Source organism: Ambystoma mexicanum, chromosome 9, assembly GCF_040938575.1.
Source record: "Ambystoma mexicanum isolate Mex_15411 chromosome 9, UKY_AmexF1_1, whole genome shotgun sequence".
NCBI lineage: Eukaryota > Metazoa > Chordata > Amphibia > Caudata > Ambystomatidae > Ambystoma > Ambystoma mexicanum.
In genome coordinates this window covers 435,852,647-435,866,612 of record NC_090931.1, presented here as the reverse complement: position 1 = coordinate 435,866,612, position 13,966 = coordinate 435,852,647, and the positions used below count along the sequence as shown (strand labels likewise).

Sequence of the window (13,966 nt, the reverse complement as noted above, 5' to 3'; positions counted from 1 at the left end):
GCAGCCACAATACTTGGCACGACAGCACCTGGACCACATATACAGCGCCCAACCACTAGTGAAAGGGGCACCAATGGCCTTCTACACACGTGAGGCACTGAAGCCCCAACAGCCCATACAGCATAGCCCACGCAGCAGGTACAGAATTGCACACGGCGGTGCCCGCCACAGAGTGCAGTGAGCCCAGAAAAGCAAAGCAGACTAGGACCCAGCCCGTGCACCCACTGCCGGAGTAACATTGATTGTGCCACAGCTGGTGCGCGCCAGCTACGAAGCGACAGATGGTAAGGAGGATCAGAACTGCACCGCAGAGGGAAACTAGCAAACCACGCCCAAGATCATAGAAGGACGTTTAAACAAGGGGGCGAAGTAGCAATCCAGCCCCCATACCATGAGCGCAGCAGGACATGCACAACGAAAACTGCTACAGAGAGAGAGCAAAAAGGACAAACCCGTTTACCATACCACCGTTACCCAGAGGTCACACGCAGCTGCAGCACAGGATGCACTGCATAGTACAACTCAGCTGTTCAAACAGCACCACGAGCAAACCAAACAGACAACAGTCTGCAAATCAGGCAGAGCCCCACCACATCACAAAGGAAAGCCCGGAACCTGACTCACCCACAAACTGGGAACTCAAGAGCAACACCCACACTGATAGCAGCGCTGAATGCCAAGTGAGAGCATGCTGGCATAGGAGACCAACGACAGGTCAACACACCTACGGGCCACACACACCCAACACCACACAACGACCAAGACCGGACACCACAAAGCCTCAACAAGATGGTGGACCAAGCACAACAAGCTGCCAATGCAGGAGCACGTCCCCTTGCAAATCTAGAGCCTGCTTCCCGCGCTACGTTTCTATGTCGGCCCGCCAGTTTACCCTTCACCCGTACCAGGACCAAGGCCAAAGGTGGGAAGAATGGGTCGAAGATTTTGAGGACTTCATGCGGGCAGTAGGAGACCATGACCCGCCAAACAAGTTTGACATAGTTGCCAACCTGGCAGGCAAAGAGATCAAAGGGGTCATAAAAACGATCCCCATGCAAGAAAGAAGCACCTACAAACGCCTTATCGCTGCAGTCAACAACAAGCTGATAGTACCTCCCAACAAAGACTATCAACACTACGCATTCAATCAACGTGCGTAGCTTTCGCATGAATCCATAGGAGAGTTTGTCATCCGTCTCCAGAGGAATATCATGTGCTGCGACTTCACCAACGTCAATGATGATGAGGCAATACGGCTGAGGATCATAGAAGGGTGCACCTCGTTGATGCTTAGAAAGCACCTACTCAAAAAGCCCCTGTCCCTACAAGAAATCATTGACCTAGCAAGAACATACGAGCGGGTGGACATGCAGGCAGCTGCCATTGAAAACCCCAAAATGCTTCACTCCATCACAACTCTTACAGTAAGACAGCCGGAGTACATCAGGAATACAGGACCCTGGAGAAGACAGAGACTCAGAAGCCCACAGCACCAAACCCTGAGCGACGGACAATGCTACAGGTGCGGATTTGAGTTCCCACACAGATGACTATGCCCGGCCATTGGACAGAGATGCATGCGATGTGGCCAAGAAAACCACTTACAGGCGATGTGCAGAGAGAGACTGCCTGCACCCCCCGCATACCAACCGGCACCACCACCAAGCCCGACCAGACAACCAGAACAAACAAGAGGGCCCAACAACCGGCCAACACACAGAAGGGTCCAGGAAACGCTGCCCCAAGAGAGGTACAGGATGCCGCCAGCGACACGGCCAGACGTCATGAGGGCCATCAAAGCCCTGATCATTGACCCACCCAGGCATCACTCCGAAGCATACAACTATACTCCTAGCCCACGCAAGCACAAGCAACTACTCTACCCTGAGTTAAGTCACCAGGGGAGGTACGGACCTGATCAGGAGGACGGCACGCAATCTCAACCCATCCCGCGTGACGATCGTGAGTCATACAAACGTCCAGAGCCTTACGAGATGCCGAAACCGGGAGGGAACCACTACCACTCCCATGACGGGCACTAGGGAGAATTCGGGAGACTGATCAGCACCACCTCAGATGACACCATGGCACCCAAGATCATGGTCCGCACTGGAAACCTGCACAAGCCGGTCGTTGTGAACGCAGAGGCTACAGTAAACTTCATGAATGAGCAACGTTATCAAACCAGAGAGGAAGCATACCACCTGGGCAAGTCCCGAGCCTATGTATTCCAGTGGGGAACAGCACAGCCGCTACAGCCAAAAGACAGTCCCACTGTGACCCAACCCACGGAGACCGCAGAGTACCCGCTGCCATCCACATGGTACTGTGTCCCGCCATATGGAACAGCCGTCTTAGCCATCGGACGGCACTAGCGTGTGCCCTCATCGACATCCAGTATAGATAAATTCAAAGTCACCCAGGTGAAGGACTACACGCCTGAGCAAGATGCTGGAGAGACGAGGAAAGCCAAGGAAAGGGCAGACCGCAAACGAAAGGCCAAGGAGCCACAACTCCTGATCAAGGAGACTGCCATAGAGCGCCAGAGACAATACAAAAGGAAGGATTCACGATACTGTGCAGATCCCCTCCTAGCGACAGGGGACAAAGGACTGGTGATAACTACGACGGGGGACCACGGCGAGATGACGCCAAAGGCCTCCCTCTTCCACAAGTTATAACTGAAGGAACCGGAACCAAAGGAAGACGAGGGGGACGAGACCGAGGGAGCAGAGGGAGAAGAGGCATATGAAGCACTGCATCGAGAAAATGTGGGAGAGACCCGTGAGTCAACTGGCAGGCCTCATCGGACCGTAAGGAGACCCCAACGGCTGATTGGACAAATGTAGCCTGAGAAGTCTTGTGTTAAGTGGGGGGGGGTGTTACCAGGGAAACAGGACGAGCCCCTTTAAGAAGGAAAGACCCGGGCCAAGGGGAGGGAACAGGAAGCAGGAGGAAGGGGAGGGACACAGAGGAAGGGAGGTCAGTACATAAGGAGGAATAAAGAGAAGGTTTGATCTGGGGAATACGGCTCTTGTTTCCTTTGTATAGGCCACATGTAGTGGCCCTGTTAAGGGTGCAACAGAAGGCAAGGCTACAAGTTCCAGAATGCAAAGAATGTCGATGGTTGAGAGTGTTACTCATATCTGACTCGCTGATTATGGGGATTGCCTAATTGCTTCTTGAGTCACTGACACAGCGGCAATGCCAACCTGTGCTCTCACTTAAGATGCTACAGCCAAGGCATCTCTTTTAGGGGATGCTCGTTTGTGGAACTCAACATGAATTGCTGTTCAGAGTTCACTTGGACAGTTTCTTAAGTTATCTTACCCCCACCCCAGTGGGAGGAAAGTTGTCTCACTGGAAGGTGGAGGGATTGCATTGCCTTATGTTCTTGGGCAAATACTACATAGTGCCCTTATGTTACTATTAATGCATTGCTTTGCATATTAAATAAACCATTACCTAATAATAATATTTATAATATCTAATAAAAAGTACATCCATTGTACTGTTTAAAACTAACCAAATTGCAACTGCGACTCTCCACATCTCTGCTATTGCGTTACTTTCAAAACGGACCATTTGATCTCCAGCAGCACCAAAAGTTGTGTTATCCTGGCTGCCATGGTTACAGCTAGACCGTCCCTTACCGCCACGTGCGATCCATCGAACCTGAAGAGAGTTCCGATCCTGAATGATACAAATCACAGACTGGTTCTCTGGAATGCACTGTCCTTTCTCTTCTGCCGCTCGGGCAGTGTGTGGCCAGCAGCAGCACGCGGAAGTTTGCCCAGGGCACACCAGTCACCATAAGCAGCCCGGCACAGCCACCGAGGGTTAATAGGGCGTGTTTCAAACAAGCCCGTGTCGCCAAGGAGAACAGGGAAGGACGCTTGGGCCAGCGAAACAAAACAACCCCCAGTGGGTGTGCGCGCGAGGGGCGCAGAATCCTCGCTGTGCAGCAGGCAGGGGCTGACGCTGGCGCTCTGCAAGACCACCCTGCAAAAGGGAACGTGGGATGGGGGTGACAGGATGCTCCCAGGGTCCTGACCGTCAGCGGCCCAGGATGATGTAGATGAGAGCACGCGGGAGGACCGGTGGAAGAAGTAAGGGGAACGTTTGTAAAGTTTAGCGAAGCGGCAGGCTCAGCTGCTGGAATGCACCTGCTAGCGTCACTGGAGACCAATCTAGCGAGGGCTTTAACTGCTGGCAGAGATTCCAGCCTGTGGCTTACTTACTGCAAAGTGACAGGGGAGCAAGAGCTCCCCAACCCCCCGACGCCTGCTCAATGAGCGCCCAGCAGCTTAAGTGATCTGGGTCTTGCAGGAGATATTTCAACAGAATTACCGCTTGTGTTTGGGAAGCTGCCTTTTCAATATCACAACCAAGAAAGCCACAAAACATGCTCGAAAGAAGGTAGACATTTTATTATAGTCCAAGCACCTGGGCTATGGAAGCTGCCTCCAGTGATGGTCTTCACCAAAAACCATCACCTAAAACATTGAACTGACAACAAGACACCCCTGGTGCCTCCTTCAAGAGACCCAATTCAGGTAGTGTGCACTATACAGGTGTATAAGTAAACATGTCAGGGACCCAGGGCACAGGTGTCAGAAGCATCCGGCCCTACCAGTCCAGTGAGCAATATCTCTTTGCCATGAAGGAGGACATGGCAGAGTGGCTGAAGGACCTCTACGAGCTGGAGATCAGCGTTGACACGTTTGTGGAGGTGCTGGAGACGGGCTCTGTGCTATGCTTGCATGCCAACAACATCACCCGGGTGGCTGGAGAGTTCACTGTTGAGTACCCAGCATTGGCAGCGAAAGTGCATCTCCCGCAGGCCCGGGTCCGGGTCAATAGAATGGCTCAACCTGGCACTTTCCAGGCCCGGGACAACGTCTCCAACTTCATCCAGTGGTGTCGGAAGGAGATGGACATCACAGGTAAGTGAGTGTGGACTTCTATTCATGTGTTCCTGATCTATGGATGTTTTTGTTGGGGTATACTCTCGAACGGTAATTCACCTAAATTCCAGGGGTAGTGGAAGTGACATCAAACACCTGATGATATCACAGGAAGTGATGCTGTATGACCTTTGACCCTGATGAAATAACATCACATGACATTTAATCCCAATGTCATCACTTGCAGTGACTGACAGGTGTAAAAAAAAAAAAGCTTACATTTGAGACAATACCAAACCGGTACATAAGACACTTTCGAATCCAAGTACATTTTAACGAGGGTGCTGTCTTGATATGTCATGAAGGAAGTATATTATGACAAGGGTAGACCCGGTAGAACCAACATAGGCAGGGGTACTGCCACTACAGCCTCATATGGCCATTTACTGCCATATTGTTACCATTTATAAGTGCATGTCAGGTGCTGCCATACTACAGTACACCAAATGTATCCTTTATATGAGGCGATTGCCATCTTCTGTCTGTTTTAGTGTTACAGCCTAGGTACAGTCAAAATATGTTCGTAACAGCTTTATATATCCAGCTGCTTCTATCATATGCCAAGTGCATCCTTGAATATCTAGTAATGCTACCCAATAACAGTTAATGCCACAGTAATGCTCATACACCTGCTATGGTCACCAAATGTAGGGCATAGCCTTACATGTCCAATTGCTTCCTTCATTTGTGACGTACAGTGTTAAGTGCCCCAATAATGCCCTTCTCTTCTCTTTTATGCATGTATTAGGTAGCACATGTGTATCTTCATATGTAATTGATTCCGTCATAAACCAAGCTCAACCTCAAATGATCCATTAACACTACATAGTTCCTTACATGCATGCTATCTTTACCATGGGGATGTTCTGCCTCAAATGCCAAGGAAATGCCACTTAGTGCATTGTATGCATGCCATCTTTACCATCAGCGGTTCACGGTCTGTGGCTAATAAGAAGTTTTAGCCTATGGCTTCCATGATCCCTCACAATTGACTATGCTGTAAGGCACATAGGAGATCCCGTCCAAAGGATCAGGAGAGGCAAATGTGGCATTGCTTAAATGCAAGCCTTTTGCTCGAGAAAATTGTCTTTTGCATTTGAGTTAATGTGCATGTCCACAATGTCTTGCTGTTGTGGCTCAGAACTGGAGGTGAATTTCCAGCGAGGGCTACGAGGTGGTGTTGTGGAATGTGTGATTTGACCCAAATGGACTATCATAGTTTCTCATTTCAGGTCAACGTTTTTTTCCCAAACCTATTTAAACCCACCAAACATGGCTCAATGCTCCAACCAAAAGGCTGTCAGGAATATACTGCAATGATGATTCCTAATCAGGGTGAAACTAGGTATGTAGGTGCCTTGCAAAATGTCTTTCTTTGGTTGATTAAGCTATGTATAAAATAGCACTGCCCTCAAAGACAATTTTTGGGAAAAACGTTTTTCATTTGGGCTAATTTGCATAGCCACAATGCCTTGCTGTTGTGGCTCAGAACTGGAGGTGAACTTCCAGTGATGGCTAATAGGTGGCGTTGTGAAATGTGTGACTTTGTTCAAATGGACTATCATATTATACATATATATATATATATATATATATCACAAAACGTGATAGGATAGCACAGTGCAGAACCACAACAATAAAGCCAAATAAAGTAATCAATTCCACAAAACGGCTTTTAATGGGAAAAATCCCACATGCATAAAAGGGAGCTGAAGAAGTGATGCGTTTCGCACTGTCCAGGCGCTTGAACACGTGCCTGGACGGTGTTAAATGAGTTGCTTCATGCAGCTCCCTTTTATGCCTCTGCGATTTTCCCCATTAAAAGTCGTTTTGTGGACTTGACAACCTTTTTTGCATCTATTGTTGTGGTTCTGTAGTGTGTGATCATGGGACATTTCGTGCCCCATTTTTGGCTTCTCATTATAACCGTGTTGGCATACCACATTTATGGATCAGCACCAACCATATATTTCGGCATGTGGATGATGTTTTACACCCTGGGTTTTTGCAATATATATTAAATAAAAAAACTTTAGTTAATGATCACGTAAGGTAAAAAATGTATCACAACAAAAACCCTGGAAATTCAGCTAAAGCCCGCTTAACTTGGACCACAATGATGACATCACAGATGACTTCACTGATGACAGCACTGGTGACACCAGCTCTCCACTCATCAGCGGCCAGAGTAGAACTCCTGCACACAGACACAGTTTTCTTCCGGTGTATGGATGGTCCTTCAATCGTAGATCTAGTAATAAGGGGGACAACAAGGGTACAATAAACTGCGATCAATCCTGGTTGAATGAACTGAAAAAAGGGTATATAGGGAACGAGTGTGTATACTCTAAAAACAGGGAACTATATCATTACAATTTGGAGAACAGAAAAGATTCAATTCACTCATAATTAGAAATCAATTTCGAAATGTTATTATTAAGAATAAATATAAAAAAATATTAAAGTAGAAAAATAGTAGACAACAGTTAAAAAAATATAAATGTGCTGACTATAAAAACTGCATGTGTTGCCACAGATTTATTAGCCTAGTAGGACATAATTACATATACCATATTTGTAAACAGACAATCTATTAACATTTCAATCACAATCTTAATACAATACTATAAATAACAATTCTAGTGATGGATAACAAAAATTAATCAATCATTCAATTTCTTCATAAATGGTTGGCCGCATATTATTGATCAAGGTCACTTGTATTAATCGCAGACGTTGTTCTTGGACAGCTGCTGCTGTCTCTATGCTGGACTAAATGCTTCTTTCCATGACGCTGCTGCACCCTGCTTCTGCCCCTGCTGTGGGACTCACTCTGTCCTCTATTGCCATTTAAGTCTCCTACTCCCTTCTCGCCCTGGGTGGTGGGCTACGACTCCTGGGGGCAGCGGGTCTCCTCCATCTCTCACTCCTTCATATTTATAATTCCGATATCATCTTTAACCAAACTACTACGAATGAAAGCTTCACAAGTAGTGATGTATGTGTAGGTTTTGACTATTTTTCACAATGTACTCAATGTTATGAACTATTCTAAAATGCAAAAATCACATATGTAGACAGGAAAGTCTGTTCTAAATATGTGCAAATACCTAGAGTGATCTTATGTCTGATGCCATCAGTTAAATAATCATTGTTGTCATATATGATGTTATTAGTGATGCATCAGTGAGGTCATACATGATGGTATTAGTGATGTAACCAGTGATGTCTCAGTGAAGTCATTTGTAATGTCATCATTGTGGGCATAGGCAGCACACAAGGGGGTGTGAAGTTAAGTTGGCTTTAGCGGAATTTCCAGGGTTTTGTTGCAAAATGTTTTTTGAGGTTCTATGTGATTTTACCGAAAACATTTTTAGAGAGGTGTTTTTTAACGAAACAATTATATTGAAATAAATCACTGATTTCTTTTATTTTTTTCTTTGGTTGTGGGTCCTCCTCGCAAGCCCCCTATTTCCCTATGTTTTTAACTCCAACCCCCCCCACCCATTTTAACCCCTTATCCCACCCCATATTTATATATATATATATTTTTTTTAAAATCAAGTTTTTTCAATATATTTGTTCTGTTTTTTATACATTAACTGATCATTACTGGCTGTTTTCATTGAATTTCAAGGGTTTTAGGGTTTTGTTATTCCATCCATTTCTTCCGTGCCACTGGCTGAACGGCCTTCGGCCGTGCCCACTGTATATTTTAAAACACTACCAGACCACTAGCCATGGCTTTGGCCATTCTCACTGTCCATATTAAAACACTACCAGACCACTAGCCATGGCCTTTGCCATGCCCACTGTCCATATTAAAACACTACCAGACCACTAGCCATGGTCTTTGGCCGTGCCCACTCTTTATTTTAAAACACTTGCAACCCATCGCTCAAAGACGTTCATCAATCACAGACTGATTTTGACCTGTTTTGACAGCGGTATTGTTATCTATAAAAGATGGCAGGCTTTAAGAACTCTCAATTGTTTAAGGCATTACTCAGTGAGAATAAATGATTTGCCAAGGATCCCATACTTTGGTTAAGTAGCGTGCTACAAGACACTTGTTTTATGGCCAGTCTCTTAGTGACTGTTATGATACATCGCACAACCTGTAAGGAAGGCATGGTATCAAACAGTAAGACAGACACAAGTGACCACAGTTCAAGGGTGTTTATTGAACTATTCCAAAGTCAGATGTGTCCACCGCGCTTGCAATGAATAGGTGCAATAAACAAGGCTGCAGTTGACTGGTTAGTGTGGGTACATTGCCTGTGTACACCACAATAAGCAAATAAATTGAAATGAGAGAGTTCCAATCACTCAGCGCCAATTGTTAAGTTCTGAGATGCTTCAGTTGCATAAGGGGTTTATTTAACACAGAATTCAGCCTGACACGTGTTTCGAGCATAGACGTGCTCTTCATCCGAGGCTGATAAAACATTACATCAATTCAGATGTGCATCATGATTATATACAATTAAACAACCATAGCACCCAACAAAACAGGGACAAGTCAGCAATACAACAGATATCCATAAATGACAATTCACACAAAATAAAATGGATTGTAATCACATTGTCAGTCAAAAATGCATCAAAGTCATCAATATAAGACAAAATAAATTAAATCAGCAATGTGTATCCAACACAAGCATATATGAGAGTGATTATATTTTATAGAAACACAGCAAACTGTGGGTCGAGTAAATAATGTACTACATACATGCCCTTGTATAATGATCATCAGGTGACAATAGGGCCAGTGTATAGTTGTACTTACATATTTTGAGAACAAAATCGTATTTTGGAGCATGGATGCACAACAGGGTTAATGCAACGCACGAGTTAAAAGCATGAACAATGTATCATTTGCATGCCCCTGTGTAATGACCATGAGGTCACAATAGGGCCATTGTTCAGACACAGTGTTGTACTCACGTATCATGTTTGAGCACAAATTGCACATTGGGGTATGGATGCGCAACGCGCGAGTTTCAATTATAATTTTATATACCTTGGACCTCTCTTGCCATATTTATCATGAATAATAAGATGTAACACACCCCATGATCACATACAACTTTTGAGAATTATATTACAGATTGGAGTTATATAAGAAAAAAACACGTGAATGGAATATACATGGTTTAACTCAGAGTTTAGTTTTATTGGCCATCGTTTCACATCTGAAACAGGCGAGTTACCTCCCCAAGATGGCGGCGCGTTTTACCATTTTTTTTTCTTTCAAATGCACTTGCTAGCAAGCGATTCTTCATGTACGTGAGCGCGTGTGTCCTGCGTTCAGTGTTTAGAATTCAGTGTGGCTACAGCCGACCACCACGGTAAGCCTATTGTCATACGGTCCCTTGGAACCTCGCTTGAACGCGGCACTAACATTTTTAGCTAGAACAAGTCATTAATTGGTCATTTGAGTCCTTGTTGATGGTTGCTCTTGTTCTCTTATCTTTTGTTTTATGGGATGACTTTTGACTACTTTCACCGATGTCATCACAACAGAAAATGGGCATCTTTATAATTTCTTTGAACCGGCAACAATTGATACAAACCATATAGCCACATTCCGCAACTGCGAAGCAAGAGAGGTATGCATACCAATTACCATTTAATTGCATATCACTGTAATTGAGAATTAGTAGTGATATTACATATTGGTAGTACATATTAGTAGCGCACACCAATCATTAATAGTTGTGCCTATCCGTTTGTTTTTGGATGTAGTATTACGCTCACCCGACAGGGTCCCAGCATGTAGTCATACCTGACTGAAATAATCTGTAATCTGCCAGATCTCTACATAATTAAGGAACCTCTTGCAAATTATTATGAACACCATGACTTTGGCGTTCATTCATCCTTTTGCGCTCTATATCCTCATATGTAAACTAAAGAAAGAATATTAATACATGTTGTCTTTTCTCTTTTTTCTTTTTCTGCTTGTTTTTGTCTCTGTGATTATCCCTCTCATATATGCTTGTGTTGGATATACATTGCTGATTTCATCTATTGTGTCTTATATTGATGACTTTGATGCATTTTTTGACCGACAATGTGATTACAATCCATTTTCTTTTTTGTGAATTGTCATTTATGTATATCTGTTGTACTGCTGACTTGTCCCTGTTTTGTTTGGTGCTATGGTTGTTTAATTGTGTTAGGGAGAATTTTCAAGAATGTGCTAATTTCTCTTACATTTTGAGAACCCCAGCAACTTTGCTGGATTTGTAGGATTTCATTTTTTTACCTGGGAAGAGTTTGAGCCTTTTTTTCCACTCTTCCATGTATTTTGATGTGTCTTTGGTTATAGAGTTTTAAAACAACTCCATAGGCATCATTTTTTTCTGTGTGTCACACAGCACCTTCAGTGCAGTGGCACAGGGATGTCTTTCAGACTTCCCAAGGTTTAACTACCTTATCTGGGACTGACTACTGTCTCCCAGAGCATGTAGAGTTAAATTGACTTTACTAGTCTCTTTAAATGTACAGACCCAGCTCACCCTAGCTTCCTATTGAGTGCTAGAGGGGTTGCTTAGCTTCCCCCTGAGTCAAAACACTCATGTAACAGTCAAATGTTACCCTTTCCTACTTTAAATGGCTGGTGGCAGTGGTTTAGATCAAACTACCGTAATTTTTCCCAAGCGCTAACAACAGTAGCCAAAAATCGGGTCATCCATATTATTCAATATTATAGGTGCCCAAGACCTATCTGTAAAAACAGACTCTTGTCAACTTTGATCGCCATTTCTTTTAGGAAAGGCCCTTCTTGTTTATGTCTCTGCACGCCAAACCAGGTTTGGTCCCTTTGTTTGTTGGCCTTTGGCGGGCTTCAGTGCTGAAGCCCTCCTCTGGTGCCTGAGTGTCTGGGGTGGACAGGATGTGAGGGAGGTGCCCGATACTCCCTGCGCTTAGTCTCCTAGGAGACCTGAATGCACTCTGGCGTGATTGGCCGGCTGGCTGTCCGGCAAGGACAGCCACCCTCCCTGCTGTGTAAGTGACAGCCAGGCTGGAATGAATGGGGGAAAACTGTTTCAAATCAGGTCTCTAGGACTTGGAAAGAAGAGTCGACCACTGGAACGAAATAACCAAAGACGAGCTGAAGGAAGAGGAATGCTGCAACTCCTGGACGACCGGTAAAGCCCTGCTGCAGGTCCGAATTGCCTGAAACTCCATCGACAGAGAAGCCCTTCAAGTTCCCTTGAGTTTGGTGGGAACAACCAACTCGTAAGCCGTCTAAACACCGTCCCCTCCTGGTCAAATATTCTGCACAGTGCTGTGGAAAACCGGAGAGCCAGCAGGAAGGTTACCAGTTTGTGGTCTTTAAGGCACTCACACCTTAAACCAATGTTTTGCCATGCTTGTGGCCTCATCCCTGGGCAGTGCAGGAACCTCCCAATGTCCTCCTCCTTGTCCCCATGACTGACGCTCAGGAACAGCAAGATCTGCTCGAACTACCAGGAACAACTGCCTCAGCTACAGCTCTTGTTCACTTTTAAGGTACTGTCCAAATGCGGTCCGGGAAATCTTTTCGGCCACGGAGAAAGTCTGAAATCCTTGGCAAAGACTTAACCATTTACTACCAGAACTGTGCTATCCTATACAAAGACTCTGAACCATTGACTTTGGCCCAGGCCTATGAACTGAATTGCTGGTTGTAGTTTACTGAAACCCTTTGCCCTCCCTATGAAAGTATTTGGGCTGTCTATTCTTATAACCTTGTCTTTTGACCCCTTTTTAAAGTATCTGAAGTGCCATTTTGCTCCCACTTCAGGGGTGTAAGTGCGTTGACCTAGGACTACTACAGATGGGAGAATCCATCCTTAACGGTAAGACAGAGATTGTATAGTACCAATGGTATTCCAGTCACTTGAGAGCCACGAGAACCACTATTGCATGAGTTTTCTAACATAGATTCCCTCTGTCTCTCCCTCGTTACCCCATGCCCCGCTCTCTCCTTTGAACAGGGTGGGCCTCCTATTGACAATCAAGATACACTTCATCATGGAAGAAATAAGACCACCCACCACTAACTGCTGGTCTGCACTAGCCCTGATGAAAGTGGTTCAACAACCTAAGTCGACTGAAACCGGTAGGCTTTTGTTCTGTGCCCTGACACATAGAAACAGACAGATGAGGTCAGCGAGCCAGGCCATAGACTGATCCTCTCCCTAGAATTATAAGGAAGGACCAAGTATTTACCCTGAGGAACAGAGATAAACAAGATATACAACTCCAGAACCCAAAGAATAGGAGTCTTCATTGATCTATTTCGATCCAGCTACTCCAGTCTTCTTCTTTTTTAAAGAACTTTGTGTACAGTAATACACGTGAACTTTGCTCTTTGACCTATTTCTTCCGGCCAAGAACAATTTTTTTGAACAAGTTGCATTCTATAGAAACCAAATAAAGTTTACTTTCACTTGGAAAACAACAAAACATTTTTAAGAAGAATTTTTTAAGGAAAAGGACAACAGGCACACACCAAAAAACTGATTGACCTCTGGAGATAAAGCAATACCCGAGCAAAATTAACCTGAATCACTATGTGGTATCATGACTATTAAGGGAAGATTTGGGTGCTAGATCCCCTAATTTGGTTCTACCCGTGGATACTTTTGAATATAACCATGTTATTCAAGACATTATAGGGAATCAGCTGATTCCTTGGCTTTTTTCTAGGCTACCCCCTGTTGCAACTGATGTGGTAATGGAGTTGGAGGATATAGACAGAAAGGAGTATGAAACTGTGAAGCTAGCTTTGATAGCTAGATTTGTGAAGACCCCTTCTCAGTATCTTAAGACATTTAGAACCCTCAAGAAGCATGATGGTACCCTTGGGCTACCTGGGTGACTGAATGTTTGAAAAACCTAGATTAATGGGTTCAGGGATACAGAGTTAACGCTTATGAAGGTATGAGAAATCTGTTTATGTTGGAATCTATTTATGATGCCTACTCTCCTGAGCTGAGACGGAA

At 44.7% G+C, this 13,966-nt stretch overlaps 1 protein-coding gene and 1 long non-coding RNA gene across 2 annotated transcripts in view; one reads left to right on the top strand and one right to left on the bottom strand.

Moving 5' to 3' along the window:
- LOC138488145 (uncharacterized) overlaps positions 1-3,841 on the bottom strand; it is a 36,261-nt gene extending 32,420 nt beyond the window's left edge. Inside the window, exon 1 of the long non-coding RNA XR_011274594.1 lies at positions 3,654-3,841. This is a non-coding gene — a long non-coding RNA (uncharacterized lncRNA). The remainder of the gene's footprint in view (positions 1-3,653) is intronic.
- Positions 3,842-3,892: 51 nt separating this feature from the next.
- The window catches only part of GAS2L2 (growth arrest specific 2 like 2), a 255,990-nt gene continuing 245,916 nt past the window's right edge, over positions 3,893-13,966 (top strand). Inside the window, exon 1 of the mRNA XM_069614921.1 lies at positions 3,893-4,946. Coding sequence (XP_069471022.1) covers positions 4,589-4,946 — 358 coding nt within the window. The 5' untranslated portion in view covers positions 3,893-4,588. The remainder of the gene's footprint in view (positions 4,947-13,966) is intronic.